General features: G+C 38.2%; 1 protein-coding gene across 1 annotated transcript; it reads right to left on the bottom strand.

The window, feature by feature from the left end:
* Nucleotides 1–573: 573 nt before the first annotated feature.
* On the bottom strand, nt 574–19,432 carry LOC119736741 (angiopoietin-1 receptor-like). The gene is made up of 22 exons (XM_038210753.1): nt 19,399–19,432; nt 18,627–18,758; nt 14,432–14,656; nt 13,661–13,936; nt 13,126–13,413; nt 12,599–12,816; nt 12,208–12,277; nt 11,664–11,770; nt 11,081–11,285; nt 10,333–10,432; nt 9,788–10,035; nt 8,518–8,553; nt 8,239–8,420; nt 7,672–7,900; nt 4,489–4,596; nt 3,625–3,809; nt 3,247–3,360; nt 2,909–2,979; nt 2,157–2,197; nt 1,944–2,040; nt 1,534–1,639; nt 574–1,296 (listed from the first exon to the last, which is right to left on the bottom strand). Exons 1-22 carry the CDS (start codon nt 19,430–19,432, stop codon nt 1,234–1,236), a joined length of 3,135 nt encoding a protein of 1,044 aa, XP_038066681.1. The 3' UTR covers nt 574–1,233.
* Between the last annotated feature and the right edge of the window lie 6,255 nt (nt 19,433–25,687).

The following is a 25,687-nucleotide window of genomic DNA, read 5'->3' as shown; positions in this document are numbered from 1 at the left end:
TTGAAATACACATATTTGATACTGAAGATTGAGAATGTTGAGATTACATTTAAACAGCTGTCGTAAGTTCCTATTTTGAAAATAAGCTGTAATATCCTTCCTAATCTCTCTGACAGAATTAACGAAATAACCTTTGAAAAAAATATATTCCTAGAACTTTTTATCGGCTAAATATCAGTGATAGAAAAGATACACTATCATGTTGATGTATCATGTTTTTTTTTTTTTTTTTAAAGATGTGAATCTGAGTAAGTAATGTTGATAACATCATTTGACAATAAAGCGTAATACGCATACAAGCATGCCACTAATCCTATTAAGCATATTTGTTTTTTTTGGACAGTACTGACAGCTACACGGGAAGATACTTTTAATTTACAAACCATTTGTATGAGTGACTGAAAATAACAGATTCGTTTGTACAAACACAATTGATCCTTAATATTGTTAATCCCAGTATATAATACAATACAAAATATCCCTGCTTTATGGGTCAACTACACACAGTACATTGGTATTTCATGGCAAGTCCTCGCTATATAATACAACAATTGACTTAATGACAGTGCTTTAGGAGTGAACTACACACAGTACATCGGTATTTCATGATGAGTCCTCGCTATACAATACAACAGTTGATTTAATGACAATGCTTTAGGCGTCAACTACACACAGTACATCGGTATTTCACGGCAAGTCCTCGCTGTTCAACACAACAGTTGATTTAATTACAATGCTTTAGGAGTAAACTACACAAAGTACATCGGTATTTCACGGCAAGTCCTCGCTATACAGTACAACAGTTGATTTATTGACAATGCTTTAGGAGTGTACTATACACAATACATCGGTACGTCCTCGCTATACAATATTACATTTTAAAACATGATCTTCTGCGAAAGCTTTTGAGATTTAAAACAACACGCTAACCAGCCTACTACGATTTTTAACATAATGTAAATGCTTACTCTTAAACTGTAAACGAGTTGTAAATTTGATAATAATGTAAAAATGTTTAGTAAGTCTTGTTCCAAATATATGAGGCTAAATAAGATCCACTATGTACAAGGACATAATATGATTTAAATATTCTACTTGACATTGTTATCAAATAAAAGTCTGCGTTAATGCCAACACTTAAACCCGACACTGAAAACAATCGGGAAAACGCTGAACCACTTGCTTGAGTAATTTCGAAGATGATGCATTACAGCGTAACGATAATGACGTCATCTAGTTGTCATCAAATTCATGCTTGATGATGAAATTCTCGTAGACAGTCGGTGACAAGACAACCTACAAAAATCAAAAGATATTGCATTGCTGAACTGTTCAAAACATTGAACGAAACATAATCTGTTTATCAAAGAAAATATGGTTTGCTTTAATGTACTGAGAGAATAGCCAAAACAAATACATTTATATTGTCATTTGCATCTATCATACATTATGGTAAAAGAAGATATCCAATGTATCTAATATTTATCAGATCTGTAACCTGAAAGTGTTCTTGAAACTCGGCATCGCGCTTACATTTTCATACGATTTGGAGTTCATTTTCTCGAGAGCTTGGTAGAGTACTTTGAAGGTTGGACGCTTACTTGGCACCTCATGCCAGCACTTCAACATCAGATTATAACTGAATCAATACAAATACAAAGAAAAGTAAAATGAGAGTCCCAGTGAGAGTCTAAATCAACACCTGTCACAGTTATTCAAGTAGGTCTGAACGTCTTATTTCTGTGAATTCGCCGCCCACAGAAAACTACTGAAAATCGTCTGTTCACTTGAAATTGCTGTCCTTTTTTACAATTAATTCTTACTTATCATTATCAGAACAATAGTTATTGCAAGGTTTATATTCGAATAGTTCAGTGAATATTGGTGAATTGAAATCGAAATCTGTATTCATACTGCTAAAGGAGAGTAGTGTTTTTCTTTACATTTCATCGGCGCAGTTGTCCGGCTTGGGCATGCGGTATCCATCCAGCAATCTCTCAGCCAGTGACTTGCTTTCAATACCAGGGTACGGAGTGGATCCTAAAAGCAATGATCCACTAATAGTTGTAAATTGGATTAATAAGTACCATGAGTGTTAGCATTAGCAACAATCCTACGACAGTACAGAGTTATCCCAGCTTACATGCATAACTTACCATATGTTGCTATCTCCCACAGCAAGATGCCAAACGACCACCTACAAGATTAACAGAGGACGAACAGATGATTCGCAAATATGAAAATAGGAATAATTTAACAGAACGATAGAATTGTTTACCTAGGATAGAAAACTGAGGTAAACGATGATAATCATTGATTTAAACTCATATTCAACTAGAAATCACTCAGAGAGCGCAAACTTCCGCAAAGGCCAAATCTAATCGATTTGTACTTGTATTCAGGGTCCCCCTTGAACATCGTTTCAGGCAAATCCGCTCATACTTTTGAGTTATCTTGTTAACAGACACACCAACAAACTGACCAACCAACAAACAAGCCATATCCGATGAAAACATAACCTCCCTGGCAGAGGTATAATTATATAGAGTTCATATGGTTTTTGCTTGGTATTTTTTTTAAGACAAATGAACAAAAGTCTTGTAGCCTATATTTGTGCACGGCAAAGCACATACATATATATTCAACTTTTATTAAATACTATGTTTCAAAAGTAAGTAACGGTGTGAGAATCAAATTCTGTGGCAAAATTATGTTGCATTAAAAGCAAACGAACAAAATGCACACATTACAAATGATGGACTGTACCTTTAATAGCAATAAGACAGAAACTCCTTTTTGCTTGACTTATTTTCGACAAATGAACACAATGCTTGTAGCTTATTTGTGTGTGCTAAAATAACTGCGTGATAATCAAATTCTGTGACGAAAGTATGTTGCTTTTGCTTACACATCACTCTTGGACTTGTAGACACGTCGCGTCAAAGATTCGATGGCCAACCAGCGAACAGGAATCCTGGTCTGCATTCAAAAGAACATATATTTTAACTCAGTTTATGAAATGAGGTGCCATATAAACTGAAAGAATTTCACCCGAAATGTATGATTGGTATCGTCTTTCTTGGGTACTTGATTGACACCAAACAACACCGATATGATTTTTTTTATAATTCTTTAGATGGTTTGTTACGATGTTCACCAAAAGCAAGTAAGTTATTTCTCTCGTATTGAATGGTCATTATCATTTAACTTAACACCTTAAAGATGATTCTACATTTTGCACATTACCGAGGATTTCTGAACGTAGATGTTCTCCCCTCTGGATAGGCCGAAATCAGACACTTTGGCGGTTAGGTCTTCAGCAAGGAGGATGTTCCTTGCAGCCAAGTCACGGTGGATAATCTATAAAAAGGACAAGTATTTCAATCGACCACTTGCAATTATCAACAATTACGTGACATCCAGAACATTTACTGCAAGCCTCAAGCAAACATACACCTGTCACTACACTAGCCTATGGAAAAGGGTATTTTCCTTAGGAATTTCGTAGAGATAGAATGGCATATGAAGATGCTGAAAGTGATCAGAGTCACGACAGAGCTGTGGTACTCAAACTAACACACACACAAGTTTGAATAATTTAAAATGAAGGAATATACACTCTACCCCTGTCTTGGACAGATGATCCATTCCCTTGGCAACGTCTGTGCCAAATTTCAACAAGTTTGAAGAAGTCACCGGAGATGCTCCGTCAGTGGAGTGGCCAGCTCCTTTCTGCATCGGGCGAATGCTCCTCAGATAATCACGAAGATTGCCGTTGGGAAGAAACTCCAGTGCCACATACAGAATGCCTTTGATAAGAAAAATATTTACAAGGGTTTTTCTTTTGAAATAGCCTCGCTTCATGATGTGATACTCCGTAAGGTTATTAAAATTGAGATTGACAAAAGTCCGGTTGGCCAATTCACTTTGCCCTTTTACCTAAAAGTATGTCCACGTGTCTATTTCTTAACAGTTGTTATTAGCGTTTAAGCTCTATCGAAGCTATAATACCTAGGATTAGTTGTCGTTTCTCAAACAACTTAAATTGCAATAATTTATAAAACAATGGTTTCCGTTTTGAATTTGCCTTGCTTCATGATGTGATTCTACGTAGGGTAACCTAAATTGAGATTGATAAAAGTCCGGTCAGCTAATTAACTTACGCTTCTACCTGAAAGTATGGCCTCTTGTCTGGTTTCAAGCAGTTCAAATGTTTGATTGTGTGTGTTCTTAAAGTTTAAGCTGCCTGGAAGTTATAGAGTAACAGATATAGAGTAATAATTAGTTGTCAGTAATCAAAATAAACTATGTAGTTGGAACTTTAAATGGTCATATTTCCGTTGATAAGATTAATGTTGGAGATGTTTAATTCCAGTATCTGGTTCAATTCTGACCTTGCCAAACGCCCAGTCTTGACTAGCAGAAAGTAGTTACAAAAGGTAAACATTGGGTAGTTTTTTTTTGGTATAGAAATCATGATTAGTTTACCTTCATGAAAACATGCGCCAAGGAGACGTACAATATTAGGGTGTGGTTTGATGCCCACCATTGTCTGCAACTCCACCTTGAAGTCCGTAGCAGCATCAGAGGTGCTGTCTGTATTTAAAACAAAAATACTAGTCCTAACATTTCAGGACGGTATGATTTGTGTTACAGTATGATGGGAAGGACTGTAGATATTTAAAGACCAATGATAAATACAGTAAACTGCAAAAAAAGGAAGTCAAATTGTCAATACTTGATTGATGAACAACACAAGGTTTGCCATGCTGGAACCTAAAGCCTTGATTTAGGACATTATCTGAACTTCGGTAAGTCATTCACTCAGTCTGTGGTTGCATAACGCGCACAGTTTTATGCTATTGTTTCAACATGGCTATTCCTTGAAGCCTCTTCATGCATCTGTTTATAGCCCCTTCATCGTCGATGCAGGGTGACTTGGTCCATCTCTGATGGGATCATTATGTAACATTCAGTGAGTAATAATAATAATATAATAATAATTAATTCTTATATAGCGCATTACATCATTGACACAATCTCAATGCGCTTTACAAAGTAATAAAACAAATGTCATTATATACACTAAAAAGGATCATTAAAAATATTAATACATCACCAATCTATTGATTTAAATACCAAGTAAAACTCATTAAAAATACATTAAAACCACAATCAGTCAATCATCATGAATGTTATTTAAAAACCTGACGGAAGTAATACGTTTTTAGTGCTGACTTAAAAGATAAAAAAGAAGGTGCGTTCCGAATAAAATAAGGAAGCTTATTCCATATACTGGGTGCTGCTACTGAAAAGGCACGCATGCCATAATGATTTTGATTGAAACGGGGCTGGACTAAGCGTGTTTCATTGGAGGAGCGAGTGGCTATAGAACTTTCCCGAACTGTCAACAAATCCAACAAATAACCAGGTGCGTGTTTATGTAAGATTTTATAAACCAAGATAAGGATCTTGAACTCAATACGCTGTGCCACTGGAATCCAGTGAAGACTTTGGAGAACAGGGGTAATGTGCTGATATTTCTTAGTATTGGTAATAAGACGAGCGGCTGAGTTTTGAACTAATTGTAGCCTATGGATTAAATAGTCAGGAAGGCCATACAGCAGGCTATTGCAATAATCCAGTCGTGACGTAATGAAGGCATGAATAAGTCGTTCAGTAGTGGTGTGATCTAAAACATTGCGAATTTTACTAATGCGGTGCAAAGCAAAATATCCTGATTGGCACATTTTAGAGACATGAGTAGCCATATTACAGTGATTATCAAAATACACACCGAGATTCCTAATGACTGTGCTAGGAGTAATATCATTATTTCCAACGTGCAAACCTGACAAAAGGTCACATTTACGAAACGAGGAATGAAAATGAATCACCTCAGTCTTCGAATCATTGAAACTAAGCTTGTTCAAAAACATCCATTGTCTAATTTCCTTAACACATGCTTCAAGATGAGTCTTTGAATTATTACCATTCTTACAGGATACGTACAGCTGGGTGTCATCAGCATACAACATAAAATTGATGTCATGTTTCTTGAAAATATCGTCTAACGGTGCAAGGTATAATGTGAACAAAATTGGCCCAAGTACACTTCCCTGTGGCACACCAAAAAGCAAAGGATTCATTTCTGACTTTGCTGACCCAATGCAAATCCTTTGGGTACGACCCACTAAATAGGAAGTGAACCACTGGAGCGCTAAATCTGTAATCCCATACCTGTTTTTCAATCTATGAAGTAAAATGGACTGATCAATGGTATCGAAAGCGGCAGTCAAGTCAAGCATAACTAAAATAACCTCTTTCCGATTGTCAAGTGAAATCAAAATATCATTTTGAACTTTCAACAGTGCTGACTCAGTACTGTGATACTGCCGATAAGCTGACTGAAATTTGGATAACAATGAGAATCGGACCAAATATGCATGAAGCTGGTGAGCAGCTATTTTCTCGATTAATTTACCAACAAAAGGAACATGTGACACAGGCCTGTAATTACACAATTCATTTGGATCCAATCCAGACTTTTTAAACAGAGGTCTTATGATAGCCGTTTTTAATTCTGATGGAAAAACGCCCGAAACAAAAGATTTGTTCACAATCGATAATAAATGCGTAGAAACATAAGGAAGACCAGCTTTCAAAAAGTGAGTCGGGATCGGATCCAAAACACACGATTTAGAGTTCATTGATTTCATGAATTTGATCAGAACCTTTTCGTTAATTGTACTAAAATGCATGAATGAGTGACCATGTTCAGTAGATACACATGGAATATCACCAGGAACATGCATCAGTTGCCCTCGAAGACGATTTATTTTGCTATTAAAAAAGTCTAGAAACTGTTCGGCTAATTTTTGATCATTGTCGTGTTGAGGCAAATTCTTTGCTGCGGCTGCTTTGTTGCCAATCATGTCATCTATTACAGAAAATAGTTTTCTCTGGTCGCAGTTCTGGATTTTATGCCGGTAATACAACTCCTTTATTTGTTTTACAAGACGATTGTGTCCTAACCGCTTGGCTTTAAAAATCTGCATGTTTACCTGCAGAGGATTAGCTATCCAGTTCCTTTCCAGTCGACGAGTTTCTTGTCTGCTCTGACGGATCGCATCACAGAACCACGGCGCTCTGGGTTTGACCACAAAGAACTTGGTGGTTTCGGGAGCAAGACGATCAATAACACGTCTCATTGTAGAGTTGTAGTTTTGGACCAATTGGTCGACAGAATCAGCGTCAGTAATGGGAACTGGGTTAGTACTAAGACATTCTATTAATGACTCAGCAGAAACCGATGATGTTTTCCGACTGACCCGCTTCACTTGAGAAACTCTAGGTCTTATCGTGTCCGATGTGAAATGAATCGTGCTGTGATCTGACGGTAGGGTATTTTCAAATTCGAAATCCAAGACGCAGTTATTTGTTGAACGAGTTATTACTAAATCCAGTGTATGTCCTTTCTCGTGGGTGGGAACTTGGACATGTTGAATAAGGCCAAAAGAAGTAATAAGTTCATGGAACTGTTTCACATCCGACCTCCTTGAGTCAGTGAGTGAGTCAGTCGGTGAGTACATCAGGGAGTAAGAGAACACAGGACTGGCACTGTTGGACCAGCAATTATGATCTGTTTATCCTAATCACGAGTACAGTTACCTTTGAGAGTTTTGATGGCTGCTTTGGTGACCTGGCCTCCGATCCTCACGCCTCCTGCCCGCACCTCGCCAAAGTTACCCCTACCAAGAATCTCATCATCGATGATCAAATTCTCCGATTTGATTTCCAGTTTCCTGGCCCAGGTGGGAAGCCCAACATCCTCATTTATATCGCCATCGGGATTGACAGCTCTCGGTTGGTCATTTTCGTAGGTTGTAGGTTTGGCAACCTAGGAAATAAAAAAAAACATTTCAAGACAATCCCTTTGAAGCTGCACAATCAATAATTTATTGAAGGGTCTGTTAAAACAACTTTAAAATAAGTCTTAACAATGATTGAAAGTAAGCCATGCAGTCAGCTCAAATGACAGAAGAAATTTAGGTGGAAGAGTTTTTTGGTAGCTTTATTTTCGCAACATTAACTGCGCAAATCAAACATCAGAACAAACACATGAACTCATCCAATAAACAGTCGTAGTTTTGTACCTTACAGTTCATAACTAGATACAAATTTTAATCACATAAACAAATAATCAATACCAAATTGCATGCTATGAGAGTCACTTACCAGTTCCATAGTTCTAGGTACTAGAGAACTATTTGATGCATGTTGGCGAGTTCGTCTTCTCCACACCACACTCCCAATGACAATGATTATGACCAAGACGAACACTATCACACTAGCCACGACAGCGACAATGGTGCTTCCGTTGCCACTCGCTGATGGGGTGACATCTTCCGGCTTTTGCACTTAAAACAAATTCAGAAGTTTCTGTCAAGTAAGTTATTTCCATAGCACTTTTACCGTATTTTGCTCTTCTGTAATATATTCACCATATATACTTACCAATGACTGTCAGTGGCTCTGAATATGTTACCGTGGCTTCCTGCAGAACGACAATGTGACTCAAAGTGAGCGATACGAAGAACATTGTAATCACGACATTATATGTAACTAAAGAAAGTGAAAGAAACTGGTATCACTAATTTGGTAAGAAACACCGGGAACATGAAATGGGAAAATAAATCACTTCTGCCAAGAGTATTTTAAACATTAAGAACTGTCATTCAAAATGGGGAACCATATCAGCTTCTAAAATCGCCGTGTTGCTATGAGTGGACTTTTCATGAACTCAATAAGCCTCTGACGTGACACTTTGTTTACTTGTGCGCGTTTCTATTGGGCTACGAAAGCGTCGTTCCTACCAGGCTCCCACAAAAAAACACACGTGTAAACGAAGTGTGATGTCACCAGAACAGAGGCTTATTAAATTAGAATAATATACACCCTTAATACGACCGTCCAGCGTAAGCAAATAATAAGCATTCTGTGGAGAAATGACTTATGATAGTGATTTGTTGTTGATCATTCACAAATTTGGCCAACAGAGGGCGCTCGCCTACTCACCATTAATTGCCAAAAGCTGGCCTGCCCAGGTGTGTGCACAATATTCTAAAAATAGAACGTGTATCCATGCAGCGTAGGGATATGTCTGCAAAGACTGGCATTCGGTGTCGTGTAAGATAATATAGGGCCTCATTAATTATTGTTTGGTGTTTATAAAAGACTGTATCTTACATAATTTGGTAGTTAAGTATACTCTTTGAATATTACTAAGGTTGTTTAGAGTGATACAAAAGCTGTTTATTGGAAGAGAAGGGAGAGGTAACCCAGACAGCGGTAAACAGGCTTCGCGGGGCAGTGCTCCGGAACTAGTGTCAAACGAAAAGGATAGAAATCTGGGTCAGTCACGGGGAGAGATGAGAGGAATGGCCTCCGAATTGGGGAAAGTAGGGAGATAATTCCCCCGAATACCGCTGGAAATCATGATGAAAGCTACTGTTTGTCGTTCTTAGCCTGGTGCAGCGACTGGCTACCTCCTTCCCTTCGACTCTGAGCAACCAATGAAGACGAATGAACATTAATGAATGAATAAATAATCAGTGATTCTCCCGTGAAACTTAATCTCCGCTGTGTGTGTGTATGTCAACTCGCCCCCAACGAGACTCAAGCCCCACGGCGCTACTCCGCGCTCGCTACAAATCGTTGATATTTTTTTCCGGCAAAACATTGTTATGTTTTTGGACATTTTCGGGCAAAACCTTGTTATGGAAACTCACAGCTTCGTTGCCTTTAGTAACAGACCCAACGCGGATGTTGTATACAGCATCTCGCTGCAGCGGTGCGTTCCTGTAGCCGCCATACATCATAGAGTCTCCAACTACGAATTCAGCAGGAAGGCTAGTCTTGGGAAATTTAGCTGCAATATAACCGTCAACTTGGTCCTCAGAACGCCTCGTAACGAGAACATCTCTCTTGATCACAGACAACGTACCAGCCTTCTTAACCTCAATAACGTATGATCTGTAATAAAATGTAATAATACAAATTTAATTGAAAATACATGATTTTTATACTACTAATACTACATTTTAAACGGACATGTTACCTTATACCATAAAACATCGAAATGTGCATGCCATCAACGGAAATTAAGCATTGCAGGTGTATGACGCAACTTAAAACAATTATTGATCGTAACAAGGGTCAGGTTTTCAAAGACATTCAAGATAAACAAACTCAAAAACGTTGGTAACTGCTCTTACAATAGATCCCATTTATATTTTGCTATAATATGTTTTTGTGTTTCTGTTTACTTACTCTATGTACACAGCAGACTTTGGAGCTGCCAAGCTGATTGTGACTGTCATGTCTGTTGTTTTCTCTTGAATTGTAGTGGGTTTGGGTGGAGCAGGTGGATCTGTTGAAATAAAACATTTGCAGTTTCTCATTAAATAAAAGCATCAAAATCTTTTTTTAAAATTGTCCTAGTCATTCAGTTTAAGATGGGTAAAAATATACAATACATATAAAGTAAATATATTTTGTGATAATAAATAGAAAATTTTAGTTGAATTGGAATCTTTTCGAAAGTGGAAACAGTCGGCCATCGTTGTTGTTGTTTTCCCTTTCTTTGAAAAAACCGAGTAGACGTTAAAGTCAGTTTTCAAGACCAACAGAGGAATCAGTCAGTTTTTCAAAGTATTCTACACGCCTGTTTTCATTTACTGATCGGCTGAAATTCATAAACTACTCGGTGACACAGACTTCATACCTGATTGTTGCTTTGTATACACCAGTCAAATTCTTAGAGTTCCTGTCAAGAGTTCGTTCTTAGCCGATATCTCTTTCTCTTTGACATGCAATTTTAAAATTGAAATTTACCTAACCTTTCCGTTATGTACTACAAAGGCCTAACAAGACAATTTTTCACTGTAGTCGCCAAGGGGTATACATTTCCAAACGGATTTTAAACCCCGCCTGGTGGTAGTCGTATTGATCATCAAACGAATCGCACAGATTTAATGCGTATTGACAATAATTAATTAAAAAACGAAAATATTTTTACCCGTCACCGGCTTTGTGTAAACCTCCAACATTCGGTGTTCTGTTCCTGTGAACATTTCGTTCTTCGCCAACACCCTAAACTCATATTTAGTACCAGGTTCCAGGTTGGTTTTTGTGAAGGGTGAATTCTGAGCTTCATTGGTTTCGTAAGTGTCCTCTGCCGTGAAGTCCGGTCGATAAGGCCTCTCCAATGTACGGTAATCTACCTAGCAACAGGAATTTTAAAAAAGAATTCACACAGCTGTTTGTAAAGATTATATCATATGATAGACCATTTCTGACTGTGTGCATGCAGTACGTAAAAATGAAAATGAATAGAACTGCTGCGAACTGCTTACTTACTAGATAGACCTGAATATACAAACATCCTCGGGGGCTTAACATTCCGACAGGGCCTTTCTCAAAGGCAATACTTTCACATCCTGAAAAAAACAATATGTCGGAAGCAACATTTCAACCCATGTATTCCTTAAAATACGCCTCTTCTATTCCCCAGTGATTAGTAGAAACTGTTTATACTTCTGCTTTTTCAAATCTTAATTGCATACAATTTTTCAGTAGGACATGTGGGCATTAATACATACTACATAACCGATGATTGGTCTTCTCGGTTGTAGTGGCGGGTCCCAGACCAAAGTGATTGATGTCTCTGTCCTCTCTGTGAAGTTAAGATTCCCAACAGGTCCAGGAACTGCGGAAATAAAAAATGAACTTTAGCACAATAGAATACACTCGATGTTAACGTTCATTGATTTAAATACCACGTAAATAATACACATAGATCAGTAAAATAAATGATGTTTTATTTCATTATAGTTTACATGAATATAGTTTCATTTTCTTAAAGTTTTATTTCCTTTAATTGAAACCCTCCTGTGCGAAGTGAATATTATCTGATGACAGATTTTACCAAATCTGCAAACTGCCCTCATATTGGTACAATTGACCATTTTAAAATGGCTGCTACATAAGCTGTACCTGCATTAGTGGTCATACTAGGGATTTGTGGAAGTATTTTGACATTTTGTGATAGTTGTTAAAATAGGAGGAGTTGTATTTCCTTAAAACGAACTAAAGGAGACGAAGTGGTTCCTTGTTAACTTGATTGTTTTATTTCCGATAATCTACCTCCGATTGTTGTCGGTGCTTCAATAGGTTCACTCCACGGGCCTGGACCAGCAGACGTCACAGCTCGCACCTGCAAAAATCATGCCAAACCCTATAAGTGTATTGCTATTCGACACCTCTGATGAAACCGTTTTTACCTGTAATCCATAATACCATAACTTAGATATGTTTTCTCCGCTTCGAGAGTGATCGTTAAAACATATGCTAAAGTTGATAGAGTTTATTTGAACTCCAAACTATTGATTTTTGTCAATGTAGCAGTTTGATGGTGTTTGCCTTGAAATTATTCTGATCGTCAACGAAACCGTTCATTTTTTTGCTACCATTAGGAAGAAAAGTGGTTTCTGCGACACAAATCAGCCAATTATCGAAAATAAAGAATATGACATACCACGACCATGTATGGCACATCGACTTCAAGGCCCGTGACACTGTGCATCAACCCAATGACTATAGGATCAGTCTCCATAGTTTGCATGTCTCCTTTCCTCCAGTAGCGAACATTGTAGTGCAAGATAAGTCCATTCGCTGGAACTGGTTCACTCCAACCAAGACTGACGGACATGTCATCTGTCGACAGGATGCGAACATTGCGGGGAACTGTGGGCGCTGTTGTGATTGAACACCAAAACGAGTAATTGGTTTGTTGTTGCAAATGATTTAAAATATAGGTACCGTGCATTGAGAAGCAGTTAACCAATAATAAGTGCGTATTGGAATTAAACTTTAGTGGTTTAAAGGAACTTCCTTTATCATCGGCGTTTTTGTCATTTTTTTGCTAGAGGGATTATTTTGTGTATGGAATCCAAAAACAACCGCAAGACAACCGCACCCAAATTAGAATCAAACCCAATTAAGAAGGAGAAGATGGAGATAGGGAATTTAGTTTGAGGAAGAACAACAGAACACATAGATTACCTGCTTCTTGTGTTGTTGATGTTACAGCCACACTGTACGGTCCAGTCCCATCATTAGTCCTTGCAGCAACTTGAAAACTGTAAGAAGTATGGGGAGTAAGTCCATCTATTGTAACTGAGAGGCCTGCTGTGGTCTGGCCAGTCAATGGTGCAGCGCCACTTGTACTAAGCCTATAGTCGTATCCTGTGACACCGCCTCGGCTTCCACACGCTGGGAGGCTCCAGGAGAAGGCTAGGCTGCGTTGGGCTTGAGACCCAGGTGCTACATTAGTGGGTGGTCCAGTCGGTGCTGCAATGGAAAATGAATTACCAAAAGGTTAAATTATTGCATTTTGGTAAAGACTGTTATCATCACGTTTCTGCAATTGCCGCTATTTCGTTTTAAAAATATCAAGGGTTAAAATATTGCACTTGGGTGTACTGAGGTAAAACAATTTCTAGCAATAAAAACCAATTTGGTTTCAAAGTTTTTAAGTTAAAGTACAAAATTAAAAAAAGAAAATGGGCAGAAGAGTAACGTCCATGTTGTACCATACCTGATGATGTGGTTGTGAAGATGACTGTTTTTATTGGTCCGTATGCACCATATACATAAGCCTTGACTCGTACAGTGTACTGAGAGAATGGTACTAGACCATTTATTGTGACCGTGTTTCCCTGACACATATTGCAGGGACTGATATACGTCGGTTGATTGATGCTTTCACAATTATCCCTGTTGGTCAAGGCATACTCCATGTAGTAATAAATAGCACAGGGCACTGTAGACCAGCTGACTGTCATACTTGTAGCATCGACATTTGTTGGCGTTACTATGGAAAGAACAGATATTAGGCAGCTGACTGTCAAACTATTAGAGCCACAGTTGTTTGCATCTTCTAAGGCCAAAAATGCACGTGATTACTTTATACGAGTACATACAAGTATTTGTGAAAATCAGTGACCAGGAAATGTTACATCGTAAGTAGATAGGTTTAAAGCTAGTGGTTAAAGCAGGCACGCCCATTAAGTCGTCTCATATTTTAGGTGAGCAATCTTTGCTGATTCTATTCATTAGCTCCCGATTAGAATCTCGATGAAAATGCAACCAATGAAAATAAGACTACCACTCTGCATGGAATTTGCCTCTTATCAACCATTTTTCAAACGGATATTTTTTTCTTCTTTTTGTGACCGTAAGGTTTATCAGTGAAAATGTGGCCGAGACTGTTTGTTATATCACCAGCGTGGCAGAGATGGAAATGTTGTATTGTCGGTCATCATGATGCTAAGATTATTTATTCGTCATCAAAAAGTTTTTCTCTTACTGCTTGTAATTATGTCGTTTGTGCTAATCCTGACTTCAGCCAGGTGAAGGCAATTCCCTGACAATTCCACACTAACGTATCGAGCAGAGATGGCCGGGTCCGATGTAAAAGGAATCGTTGCTCCGTTGGTTGCCTGGAAACTTGTGACTGTTCCTATCCGTGTGTTCTGTGAGAAATCTGATGGATCCAAACCAGCCTGCACTACAGCACCGTTCAGTCGCCCACCTGCAATGAAGTATCATCGGTATACTAACTCTTGCATAACCCCATCTCTTGTTAGAATGGTAATCGGGGCTGTTTATGAAGTTACATTTACAACGTTAACTTAATGTTAATAATTATTTTCCTGAAAGTCAAATTTCAGTTATAAGCAGCTGCAAAACGTCAACCGGCTGGCGGAGGCTTTGTTTTTGGTACATGCATATCTGATAATGAATCCGACTCCAACTTTAACCAATGCATTAAAGCAAATTGCGTTTCTCTCCCTAACTGTGTTTGAATGTTTAGACCTACAATAACAAACCGTTGTAAAAGTGTATTCCATTATTTCTTTTCATACACTGCGTTTCTGAATATTTTTACTTGGAAATATTTCGATTTCAAAATACCTTTGCATATTTATAAAATGTTTCAACTACAGTTATCTTTGAGGTCAGTGTTTCGTTGAATAGGGGTTAGTATGACCTCTTGTGCATTCAACGAATTAACATAAAAACACATGTCGAGAAAGGCTGCTGAATGCAGTCAATGTATTTAGTGCTGCAAAATAACCATAGGCCTACGGTTGTAGCTTGAACCACTTTGCCTTCACTGGGAGCCAACAATTAAGATTTGTTATGCATTGAAGTGATAGAGAAAAAAATCCTTTTTGACTGAAGAATGCGAATGATGTATGTGTCAAATCTTAATTCTAGACTAATAGAGGACTCCATGCTGTGAGCAATCGGCTGTTCGTATTTCTATATAGTGTATGTTACTGACCAATGCAGTCATTTGAGGTCACATTATATTTCTTTCCAAAGATCACCAGACGAACAAAAAATAAACAGCGACAGTCAGGAAATTGCGGTAGCTTGATGAAACAGTTTTCCTCGAACTACAAAACGAGTCCTTAAACGAATGTTCACTCAAGAGAATATTCTTAAAATCTACTCTTTTGCTTGCTACTGCACATGCATAATCAGACTTACCATTGCTATTTCTGTTTACTATAGTGATTCTTGCCAAACAGTACGCAGTTCCCAGATCAACTCTCCACCATTGGTTTCCGCGGCACCCTGACGAAAATTGAATTCATTAAAAAAAATCAAGTTACCCTTCATGAACCTTAATATGCAAACATTCATTCTGTTCCAAGTAGTCCTTTTAGTCAAAATCAATCAAGTGACTGTTTTCAACAGTTAAGGATTTGCAGCCTATATAAAGCAGGATTGACTGGCCGTGACTGTTGAGCTATGCTTTAACTGTTGGTATAAGTGTTAAGACCCGAAAACAGTTCTGCTTCCGATTACATGGCATTTGAAAAAAGGGTAGCTATAGGTAGGTCGGGATTTTTTTCGGGGGGAAGGGGGCATTTTTTGTGTTTGATCATAGAGGTGTGTGTGTAGTCAAGGGTAAAAGGTAGTAATTGATTGTTTTCGGGGTTTTTCCTTCATCCCCCCCCGGAAAAAAAAATAGCGTAGGGACTGTCGAAATAGGCTAGGTTGGCCTGCGACAGCTTTGCCCATCACTCTGCTTGCTTTGTCTGTTCATGTTGTGTTAGACTGACTTTGACTAGTCACAGTGCTTGCTTGACACACGTGTATGAACTGAATGCTGGTGACTAGCCTGTATTAAAGTATTGGGGAAGTGGATAGAAATTTTGGACTGTCTGTGACTGTAAAAACAGCAGGAGGGTTAAAGTAAATTGAAACCAACATGTGGCTTATCCATTGAATTTATTATACAAAAGATTCAAAAGTGGCTACAAGCTAGGCGAGAAAAAGGAAAAGAAGTTTTTTGAAGGAGGCATGAAAACAGTGGCGTAGCCAGCGATGGGATGGAGGGGTTCCCCCCTTAAAAACCCCAGTTTTAAAACGAGTTCCCCTTTATTCCACAAATGCCCTTTATTCACGAGCGTTCTTTTTTAACGTGTGCCCTTTTTTAACGTCCTGCGAACGTCGGCAATTGTGCGCCATGAAAAGCACCACATATTGTCCAATAGTCGTGTCCGTGTTTTCTCCCAAAAGGGTTTTTCGCGGGTTTTTCGCCCCTCTCGTAATCAGCAAAAAAAATTATATTTTCTTGATGTTCGAAATAGATCAACATTCTTTGTGTTTACTGAATTAACCTTTTAGTAAAGCGTGTAAGCGATGTTGTTTCAAACTGTATACGTAGTTATAATAGTTTTACAATACAGGTATAGTATTTATAATATTTGCTTAACAAGCATGCATTAATTCGATAACATTATATCCCATTGTATTGTACTGTATTGTATTTGTAATGTATTATACCTTTTGTACAATATTGTACCTGGTATTTGTATAAATGTTTGTAGTCATTATTTTAATTTAATGCAGGGCCTCAATGCAGTTTTTGACTGTTTGGGCACACCCTGGGTAAATAAATGTAATGAATAAACACATAAATAAATGTCAGTGAAAAAAATCGTCATCATCGATGCTGAAACGTCAAACCTGGTTGCTTGTAAAACTGACCTTAAAGTCAGGAAGAAATCGTTTGAAAATGTCTCCAACTCTATGTATTTATCTCAAAATATAGGAATCCCCTCCAGTCGTTATTTAACGAGTAATTGAACACTTATGTCATCTAAGTTTATTCCGAATTCCAGCTTAATTTGTTATCTCAAACGTAAGTTTGGACGAGGATTGTTTTGCCGACCAAATTAACTCACGTGCATAGTTTTGAGGTTGGCTGTTTTGGGGGCAACAATAAAGTGGCGCATGTTAGCATATTCATTAGCGTCACTCGGTGTGATTTCACGTCGGTCTCGGCATCGACCAATGGGAGCCGGCAAAAATGGTGATATTTTTTATTTAATAATTTGTAAAGGAAGCGATTCTACAATTGTTTTTATCGCACACCATAAAGGATAGGAACCTTATTAATGTTCGTGAGGCTTAACAAGATTGAGAGATATTCCAAACACAATTGTTTCAACTTTTAAAAATGCACGTAGCCAGGCTTTGTTCAATCTCAACGAAAGTACTGAACTTATCAAAACACATACTTGGCTCATTATAAGGGAAAAAAATATGAAAGTAGCATAAAGGTACGGTCTTTTCAAAGATTTCGTCCGTCAACGTGAACATGTCTGTGTGCATGTTGTTTCATTCCAAATAAAGTATTACGTAACCTTTAGACTTCGGCCTTCGCAACCACACGGCTGGATCCATTTATATAAAAGCACAAAATAATAATAGTTTAGGAAGTGATTTGGGATCAACAAACAGGTTTTTACTTATTCATTTTGCCCACAGTTTTATTTTACCCACGTAAATATTTTTGTAATTTTATGTATTTGATATACTTTTACGTGACTAAATGGGGAGCGGCAGGGTGAAAATGGCATCCACGGTCCAGTGACTACATCCCCACGGCTCGAAGCGCTATCCAGTCAGTATAATAGAAATCAGTGGCCGCCACCACTTGATACTAAGGCTAGTGCCCATTTTCATGTGTACCCTCCCTTTTCCAAACAAACCCCTCCCAAAAAAATACATTTTTTTTACGCCAATGGAAAAAAGTAACCTCGTTGGTCATTTCCGATTCTTTGATACGATCTAAACATGTGGACGGATTTTCAAATACAATGACATCCTCAATGATTGGGTAGAAATTGCTTTCATAATCATACAAATTGTCAGCATTATTGTCAGGTATGAGTACAAGGTTGAGCTTCATATTTTTCACTCTCTTATCTCGCTAGTTATGCACTTCAAGCGCGTCTTCTTTTGAGGCGAAATCATTGGCCATTAGATAGCTTGCAAGCTTATACGACGTGAGCTTGATTGAGTGCTTGATTTTTAGCACTCAAACATTAGAAGGCTTATAACAACAAAATTATCAATATTTTACCTAAGGCGCCTTCTCATGAGATATGCCATTATCTGTGGAACTTGATTTCAAATCGTTCCCTTAGGATTTATTATATAGCCTAATATCATTTTTTGAAAATTGGAAAAATATTTACCAGTGTGTGAAAATGTTGTGGTATCTCCATCTATTGCTCGGTCTGCAACAAGATCTATACTGAGATCTTTAGCATAGTAATCGCTACTCTGGGTGGCCGTCTTGTCTTGCAGATCCAGATCAACGGCTAAACCTATACAGTCAAGATATAAAACAAACAGACGGATATTTTATGGAACACGGAGATGAAAAGCATAACCTGACGATAATTAATAGGTTTGATTTTTTTCAACATTTAGATGGTATGTGAGTTTGGCATACATTATATAGGTATATGCCATATAAAAAAAAATCGCGTTTTACGTTTACCGAAAGATAAGGTCCATACATTTTTAGTGACACTCTCTCAGCATGTTTACAATTCGTCAAAAACAGAAATAGCACTGATTTACTTAAGATTATTTTAAGCTGATCTAGACGTGAGTAGGCTATATTGCAACAAAACAGAATTTATGTTGCAGTGCAAAAGATGGTCAATTTAAAATCAGCGCTTAAAAATTTTTTAAAAATTTTTAATTAAACTTTATATAATAATTTCTATATTTTCATATTTTGATTCAACGATTTGTTTCAGATTAAATTATTGTTAGGAAAAATATATTTTTATCATAATTCCATTTTGGAAGAAGTACCCATGGCCTTCTCTTACATTTAATCGAAGTAGCGATAAGTACATAGTATGCCTACATGTACATTAGCACAATATACATACACTGGAATTTAATTTGTTCATTTCCGGGTTGTAATTTTGACATATAAAGTTGTAAATTTACCTCTTTGAAGAATGGCACATGCCCACAAAAACATCGGGAGTAGGAGACGACATTTTGGAGATGATCCCATTTTTCTTTTGTTTAACGGAAATTTGTCTTTTTGGACGTCAATTCACTAACCAGATCACAACTCGAAACCCAAAAGTCGCCATGTTCCCCGCAGAACAGAAAGTAAACTAGTTTCCTTCACAGACGAAATACATGCGCAGTTGCGAGTAAGACAATCGTGTAAAGGTCACGTGCAGATTGAACTTGTGGTGGGAGATTAGCAATTCATGTAGACGTGAATGCGTTCTAGAAAGTACAAAGGGAAAACAAAACAATGAATATGAAATGAGTTCATTTTTGAGTCAACCATATCCAGCGGGGCTGTGTGGCAAAGCAAACACCAGCCCACAATTTACTTCCTTGTCTGAAAGTCACTCATATTATTATATGAGTGACCTTCGTGTCGTCCGAGTTCTTATAAGGAATAGGAACATAGTGCCCTTTTTAAGGAAATAAAACCCAGACACTGCAGTGTCCTAGTTACTGCAATGATCGACTAGGCTATATTATTTCATTTGCCATTTTAAAGAATTAAGCGCTTCTCATCAACTCAAAATTGAACCTTTTATGTGTAATACCGATATCTGCCAGGGGTAAAAACCTTTGACAAACATTAAGAGAGATTCGTTAAAACGTATGTGGTCCAGTCAATTCTTGATCAATTTCGAGCCAATGGTTAAATTATTGTATTATGAGTTTTGATAATAATACTAATGTTTATAATAGCAACCGAAGGAGGGAAAGTTATATTTAGAAATTTCACATTTAAGTTAAAATACCAGACATTTACCTCAGGCGCGGATCAAGAGGGGTAGGGGGGAGGTCTAGCTCTGTTCAACTCCCCCCGCTCTGTTCCAAATTGATTTTTTTCCCCGTAGAAATTCCTTTAAAAAATCCGGAACCCCCCCCCCTGCTAGCTCCGACACCCAATTTTTTTCTAGTAATAATGTCTGCCTTGCACTGAGCGCTAGCTTGGTTAGGGGTATGTACATTATTCTTTGATATTGTAAATAATCGTCGGATTTGAACAGCGCCCCCATTGAAAGTATAGTACAAGGCCCCCCCCCCCCCCCCCGCTTTTTTATTTTACGGAGACCAAGTGCCCGGCGAAAAACATTTCAACATTTCAGATTTGTTTGGCCGACGACCCCCCCCCCTGCGAAAATTCCTGGATCCGCCCCTGTACCTCAATGAATTATGTCAGTCAGGACCTTTATCCCTATGAAACCAAATCAGTTCTGTGTGCCGAGTTTCATTTCAGCAACACCTGATCAGGACTTTCAAAACAAGTCCCTGCAAAGTGGAGATTTAGTTGTGTGTGGTCATTGCAAGAGCGAGTTTAGTTAAACTTTCGAACTGTGTTTTAGCCTGTACGTGAGACATGCTTCATTCAGTTATCATGTGGATATGTCGACAGAAAAATTGGGTTGGAGCTTTTTTCCTCTCAGAATCAGGGCTTGTGCGGGGTGTGTATAGATTGCAGAGTGAAAGTGTACAAAAGCTCACACAACCATGTTTTTATTAAGGTCCAGTACATATCCTTAATCCGGTCTTTAAGAAACAATCACAGTGCCAGGGAATTCCCCGTGCCGCCCCCCCACTATAAATAGACCAACGCCATTGCTTATATTGTTGGCATCCATTGTAGAGGGTATGCGGCATCTCTCGGTATGCATAAATGTCCATATGTTTTCCACACATTGTTTCCTGTTCGCAATGTAGCGCGAATGGTAGTTTTGGTTCAAGCGGTGAGCTTTCAAGGGTGCTGTTAGGCTCTGAAGTCATCGCCTCAAAAAATGCCACTGTTGACGGCTATTTCATGTGTACATGATATGTGTATAATTATGTACGTGCCGACCACTGGCTACCCAAAATGTATCAAATCAAAATGTGCGCCCTCACATGACACGTTGCAACCAGCGACAGGCAATATTCGGTTGGCCTAATAATTATCACTGCTAATCATTTGCCACAAAATCTTTTGAAGAAAAAATAAATTCGCAGGGCAACTTTCAGCCACATTCAGTACCCGTACATTCTCGTATATCAACGTATTTTGAGCAAGTGGACGTGTGTGACTCAACCGTTGGATTTAAGTCTATCCAATGAGAGTGCGAAATACCACGAGGTCACCAAGTGTAATTTCCAAATACCTCTAAACGAAGTCACCGTTCCAAATTAAATGCCATAGCATTCATACTATTTAGAGGGCGCTATTCATTTGGCAAGTAAAACGTTCCAACAGAGGGCGATATTTTTTCTAACAAGACAACCATTCGCGCACAATGAAAACTCTGACAAAAATACTCAAACTTATTTATAACCGATGAAATGAATTTGTGATGGGAGAATTTCTTTCCCTCACTAAACGCGTTATTCGTGATGCCATTCCAATGCATCATCGGCTTGCTTTTTTGAATCCCTACTCGTCAATAGCGTGTCCAACTTTGAAAATGTCGGGAGGGGGGTGGGTTGGGCAGCATCCGCGCCGAAATGTAGACATGTTTTTTTCTACGGACACTTGACCTCCGTAAAATCTAAATAGCGGGGAGGGGGGGGGGGGGGGGGGGTGGGGGGACACCTTCTTAATAGGGGCGCTCTTCAAAAACAGACCATTATTATGCATACTGCAAATTATATACCCATTTTCACGGCGCATTGTAATGGCTTTTGAGCTGTTTTTTTATGGGATTGACGTCTATAACCATTTATTGAAATAATTGCTGAACTAAAAAAATTGTGAAAAGAAAATCCTCCGGGGGCAGAGTGCCCCCTCTGGTCCCCCCCCCCCTTCTGGATACGCCACTGATACTCGTTTAATTTACGGTGGCAAAACTGTTTTAAGGCTAGCAATCAGAATTTTTGAATTTATGTTATCAATGACAAATAATTAAGCCATTAACTAAAAATTAAATGCTGTTGTTTTAAAAACTTGATCTTACACTGCCACTTAAAGGGTTCTTATTCTCCGTTTGTATGGTCAGTCATGATTTTTCAGAAAAGGCGTTAAACTACAGAAGAAAAAAAATAAAGGAATTAGATAGAATCCCAAATTAAATATGACGACCTAACACAGTCTTTGATGTCACAGAGCAAAGACCGATCAATCTGAACAATTACGATTCTCAAAAACCTCCTGACCTTTTGGACTACCAATATTTGCGAAGATTGAGAATGTTGAAATTACATTTATACAACTGTGGACAATAAATTTCGAAAACTCGCTATAACGTGCCTGAAGCCTTGCGAATCATTCTCAAAGAATGAACGAAATAAAATTTGAAAACATTGAAATATTTCTAGAAATTTTGTTTGCGCTAAAAACAGCTGATTAGTAGATAAAAAAGATTGTCAGTAATTGAACATTACGATTCCATGTTTTTGTATCATTAAGTCTTAAAGTTAATCTGAGTAGATAATGTTGATAACACATCATTTGACAATAACAATTAGTATAACTGAATTGGGCCACACAAAGATGCCACTGATCTACTGTCTTCAATACGATATAAACAAACTTATACAATGAAGCTTGACGAATGTGTTCCAAATCTTTTGCATGTTTTTGTTCTGAAAAAAACTCTATCAGTACCAACAGCTACATAAGGAGTAGATTTTTTCATTATTCATTTATATGAGTGATTGAAAATAACAGATTCGTTTGTACATACACCATTGTTAATTAAAGTAGCGAGTGTTGACCACACATTATTTAACAATACAGAACATCCACGCGTTAAGCCCGGTTCATACTTCATGCGAATGCGAATGCGAAGCGAATTTGAAGTCAACTACAATTTGAGTGACAAAAGCAAATTGGCTACATTAAGCCCAACAGTCCACAATCCTCTAATATTAACAATAATTTGCACACCCTATTGGGAGTATGGTGTGTTATCATCAATATAATGTTATATTATACAAATAACGAATGTTTGTGAGTGTGATGGTAAGAATAATTTCATGAGGTGACAGATTGAATGTTCTATTCCACGAGGCGAAACCGAGTGGAATAGAACATTCAATCTGTCACCGAATGAAATTATTCTTTCCATCGCACGAACGTAAAACATTCGTTATTTGTTTTATACAACACCTGAATAAATTCTCGTCATTTGATTGGTAAATTATAAACTACAATTTATTTTGATTTTAAAGATGTTGAACTACCCCTTCACGAAAATGTTTGAACCCAACGCTGTAGCGCTGGCTCTTTGGAACAATACACGCTACGCTGAACGCGCACACCAGCATGCAGTTTGCACGCAAATACCGCGTCATGGAACAAGCGCAAAGTGAAACGGTATAACGCATGGGTATAACGCATGGTCGCACCGTGCATTATACCGAATAATAATATGTCACGTGATCTACAATTCACCAATCAGATGACGGGGATTTATTCAGGTGGTGTATAAAACCGACATACATATCCTAGTCATTCGATTGGTGGAACTCACATCACGTGACATTCGTTATTGCTCCCATTCACGCCGCGGCTCAAAAAGTACTATCCGCCCATGGGGAATGGGAAATACTATTCAACAGTAAGGATCATTCTTGTTTCAAGACGCGGTATTTGTTTGCAAAGGCATGATGGTGTGCGCGTTCAGCGTTGCGTGTAGAGCGTATTGTTCCAAAGAGCCAGCGCTACAGAGTGGGGCTCAAACATTTCGTGAAGGGGTGGTTTGGAAGAGAGAAATACATTTCCCATCAATTTTGTAGTGAAATAAAAGTTCAAATATACCAAATGACAAGGAGCTATATGTCAGTGATATAAAACATATATTGAGTGGCTTTAAATTGTGAAATGGGAGGAATATTATCGCTCGGTAAATTCTGGACTTTTCCAGTTCACTCGGCTTCGCGTCGTGAAATGGAAAAGTCCAGATTTTACCTTGCGATAATATTCCTCCTATTCCACGCTGAGCCACTCAATATTTGTATACATTTTAGCGATATATGTTGAGTGATGTAGATTGCATCCCAGATACATGTACATCGCTTAAAATCGAGACTGTTTTTCCCAATAGTGATTTTGCAATGTATAAACCTAACTTTAAGCATTTAAATTAACGTTGAAATCAGACTTTGTACACGCCACTGAGTAATTACATCACATTTCTCTTGCAAATATACACACTACGAAATCAATAACAAATACATCTGAATATCAACGTAATTTCTTGAAATACATTCTTTTTACTGTAAATACTTCTTAAAATTCCATGCCGCTTGTTTAACTGAATGATAAAATAGAGAAAGTTGTCGGATAACACCATGTGGAAAGCAATCTCTTCTTGGAAGAAGTGTGGTTCTGAAAAGAACTGGTTGGTTGAGTGTATAACTCGAACGTTTCGGACAGTGTGCTATGTTCGTCCTCAGGAATGCGAGTGATGAGATGTGGATGATACTGGAGGTTTTATGGCTGTGCGTGTGCATTGCGGTGTGACTGGATGCTTGTGCGTCGGATGTAGGATGCTGGATGCGCTGAGGTGTGGTTGATGCATGCTGCTTGATGAGTTGTGCCCAGTTATACACTCAACCAACCGGTTCTTTTCAGAACCACACTTCTTCCAAGAAGAGATTTCTTTCTACATGGTGTCACCCGAAAATTTCCTCTATTTGATCTCAATCGCCATGCAAAGCTTCAAGTCATATGATTAAATGATCTTTTACAGAAACTGTCTCTTTTTGTAAAACGTGCAGACTTGTGCAATCACGACAAATGCATTAAACGTCGCAGTGAGCTGTCTGCTATACTGAAAACAATGTCCTCTAATTCTCACCATATATATAAGCTGGAGTAAAAATGCGTTAACCCTAAAAGGGCCGGGTTATTTTGACCATCTCTCAGCCCGGGGGGGGGGGATTCCGCCCCCAGATCTCGGCCATCGAGTGACGAAAAAATTTGAAACTCAGTACACCCATAGAGAAACTCTTCTTAAATACACCCAGGAAATTCCATGACTATAGGTTAATAGGTTTTAGAATTATGGCTTATTAATTATTCATAATGTACGAATGGCAATTCTGCTCTGTGTGCACGACTTAATTATATGGGAAAATTCAGTTTTTACGTATACGGCGCGTAGCACCGGAACATTTTTCGCTACGTGCCAACCCGTGGTCGAATTTTTATGTTTTTGGTATCAAATGATGCGCAAAGCTCGAGGATAAAAAGTCATAACAGCTCGGGTTGGGGGGGGCGGATTCCGCCCCGGCCCTTTTAGGGTTAAAC

The sequence above is a fragment of the Patiria miniata genome, unplaced genomic scaffold (genome assembly GCF_015706575.1).
Source record: "Patiria miniata isolate m_02_andy unplaced genomic scaffold, ASM1570657v1 HiC_scaffold_3, whole genome shotgun sequence".
Lineage (NCBI taxonomy): Eukaryota > Metazoa > Echinodermata > Asteroidea > Valvatida > Asterinidae > Patiria > Patiria miniata.
This window is presented reverse-complemented; position numbering and strand designations above follow the sequence as displayed.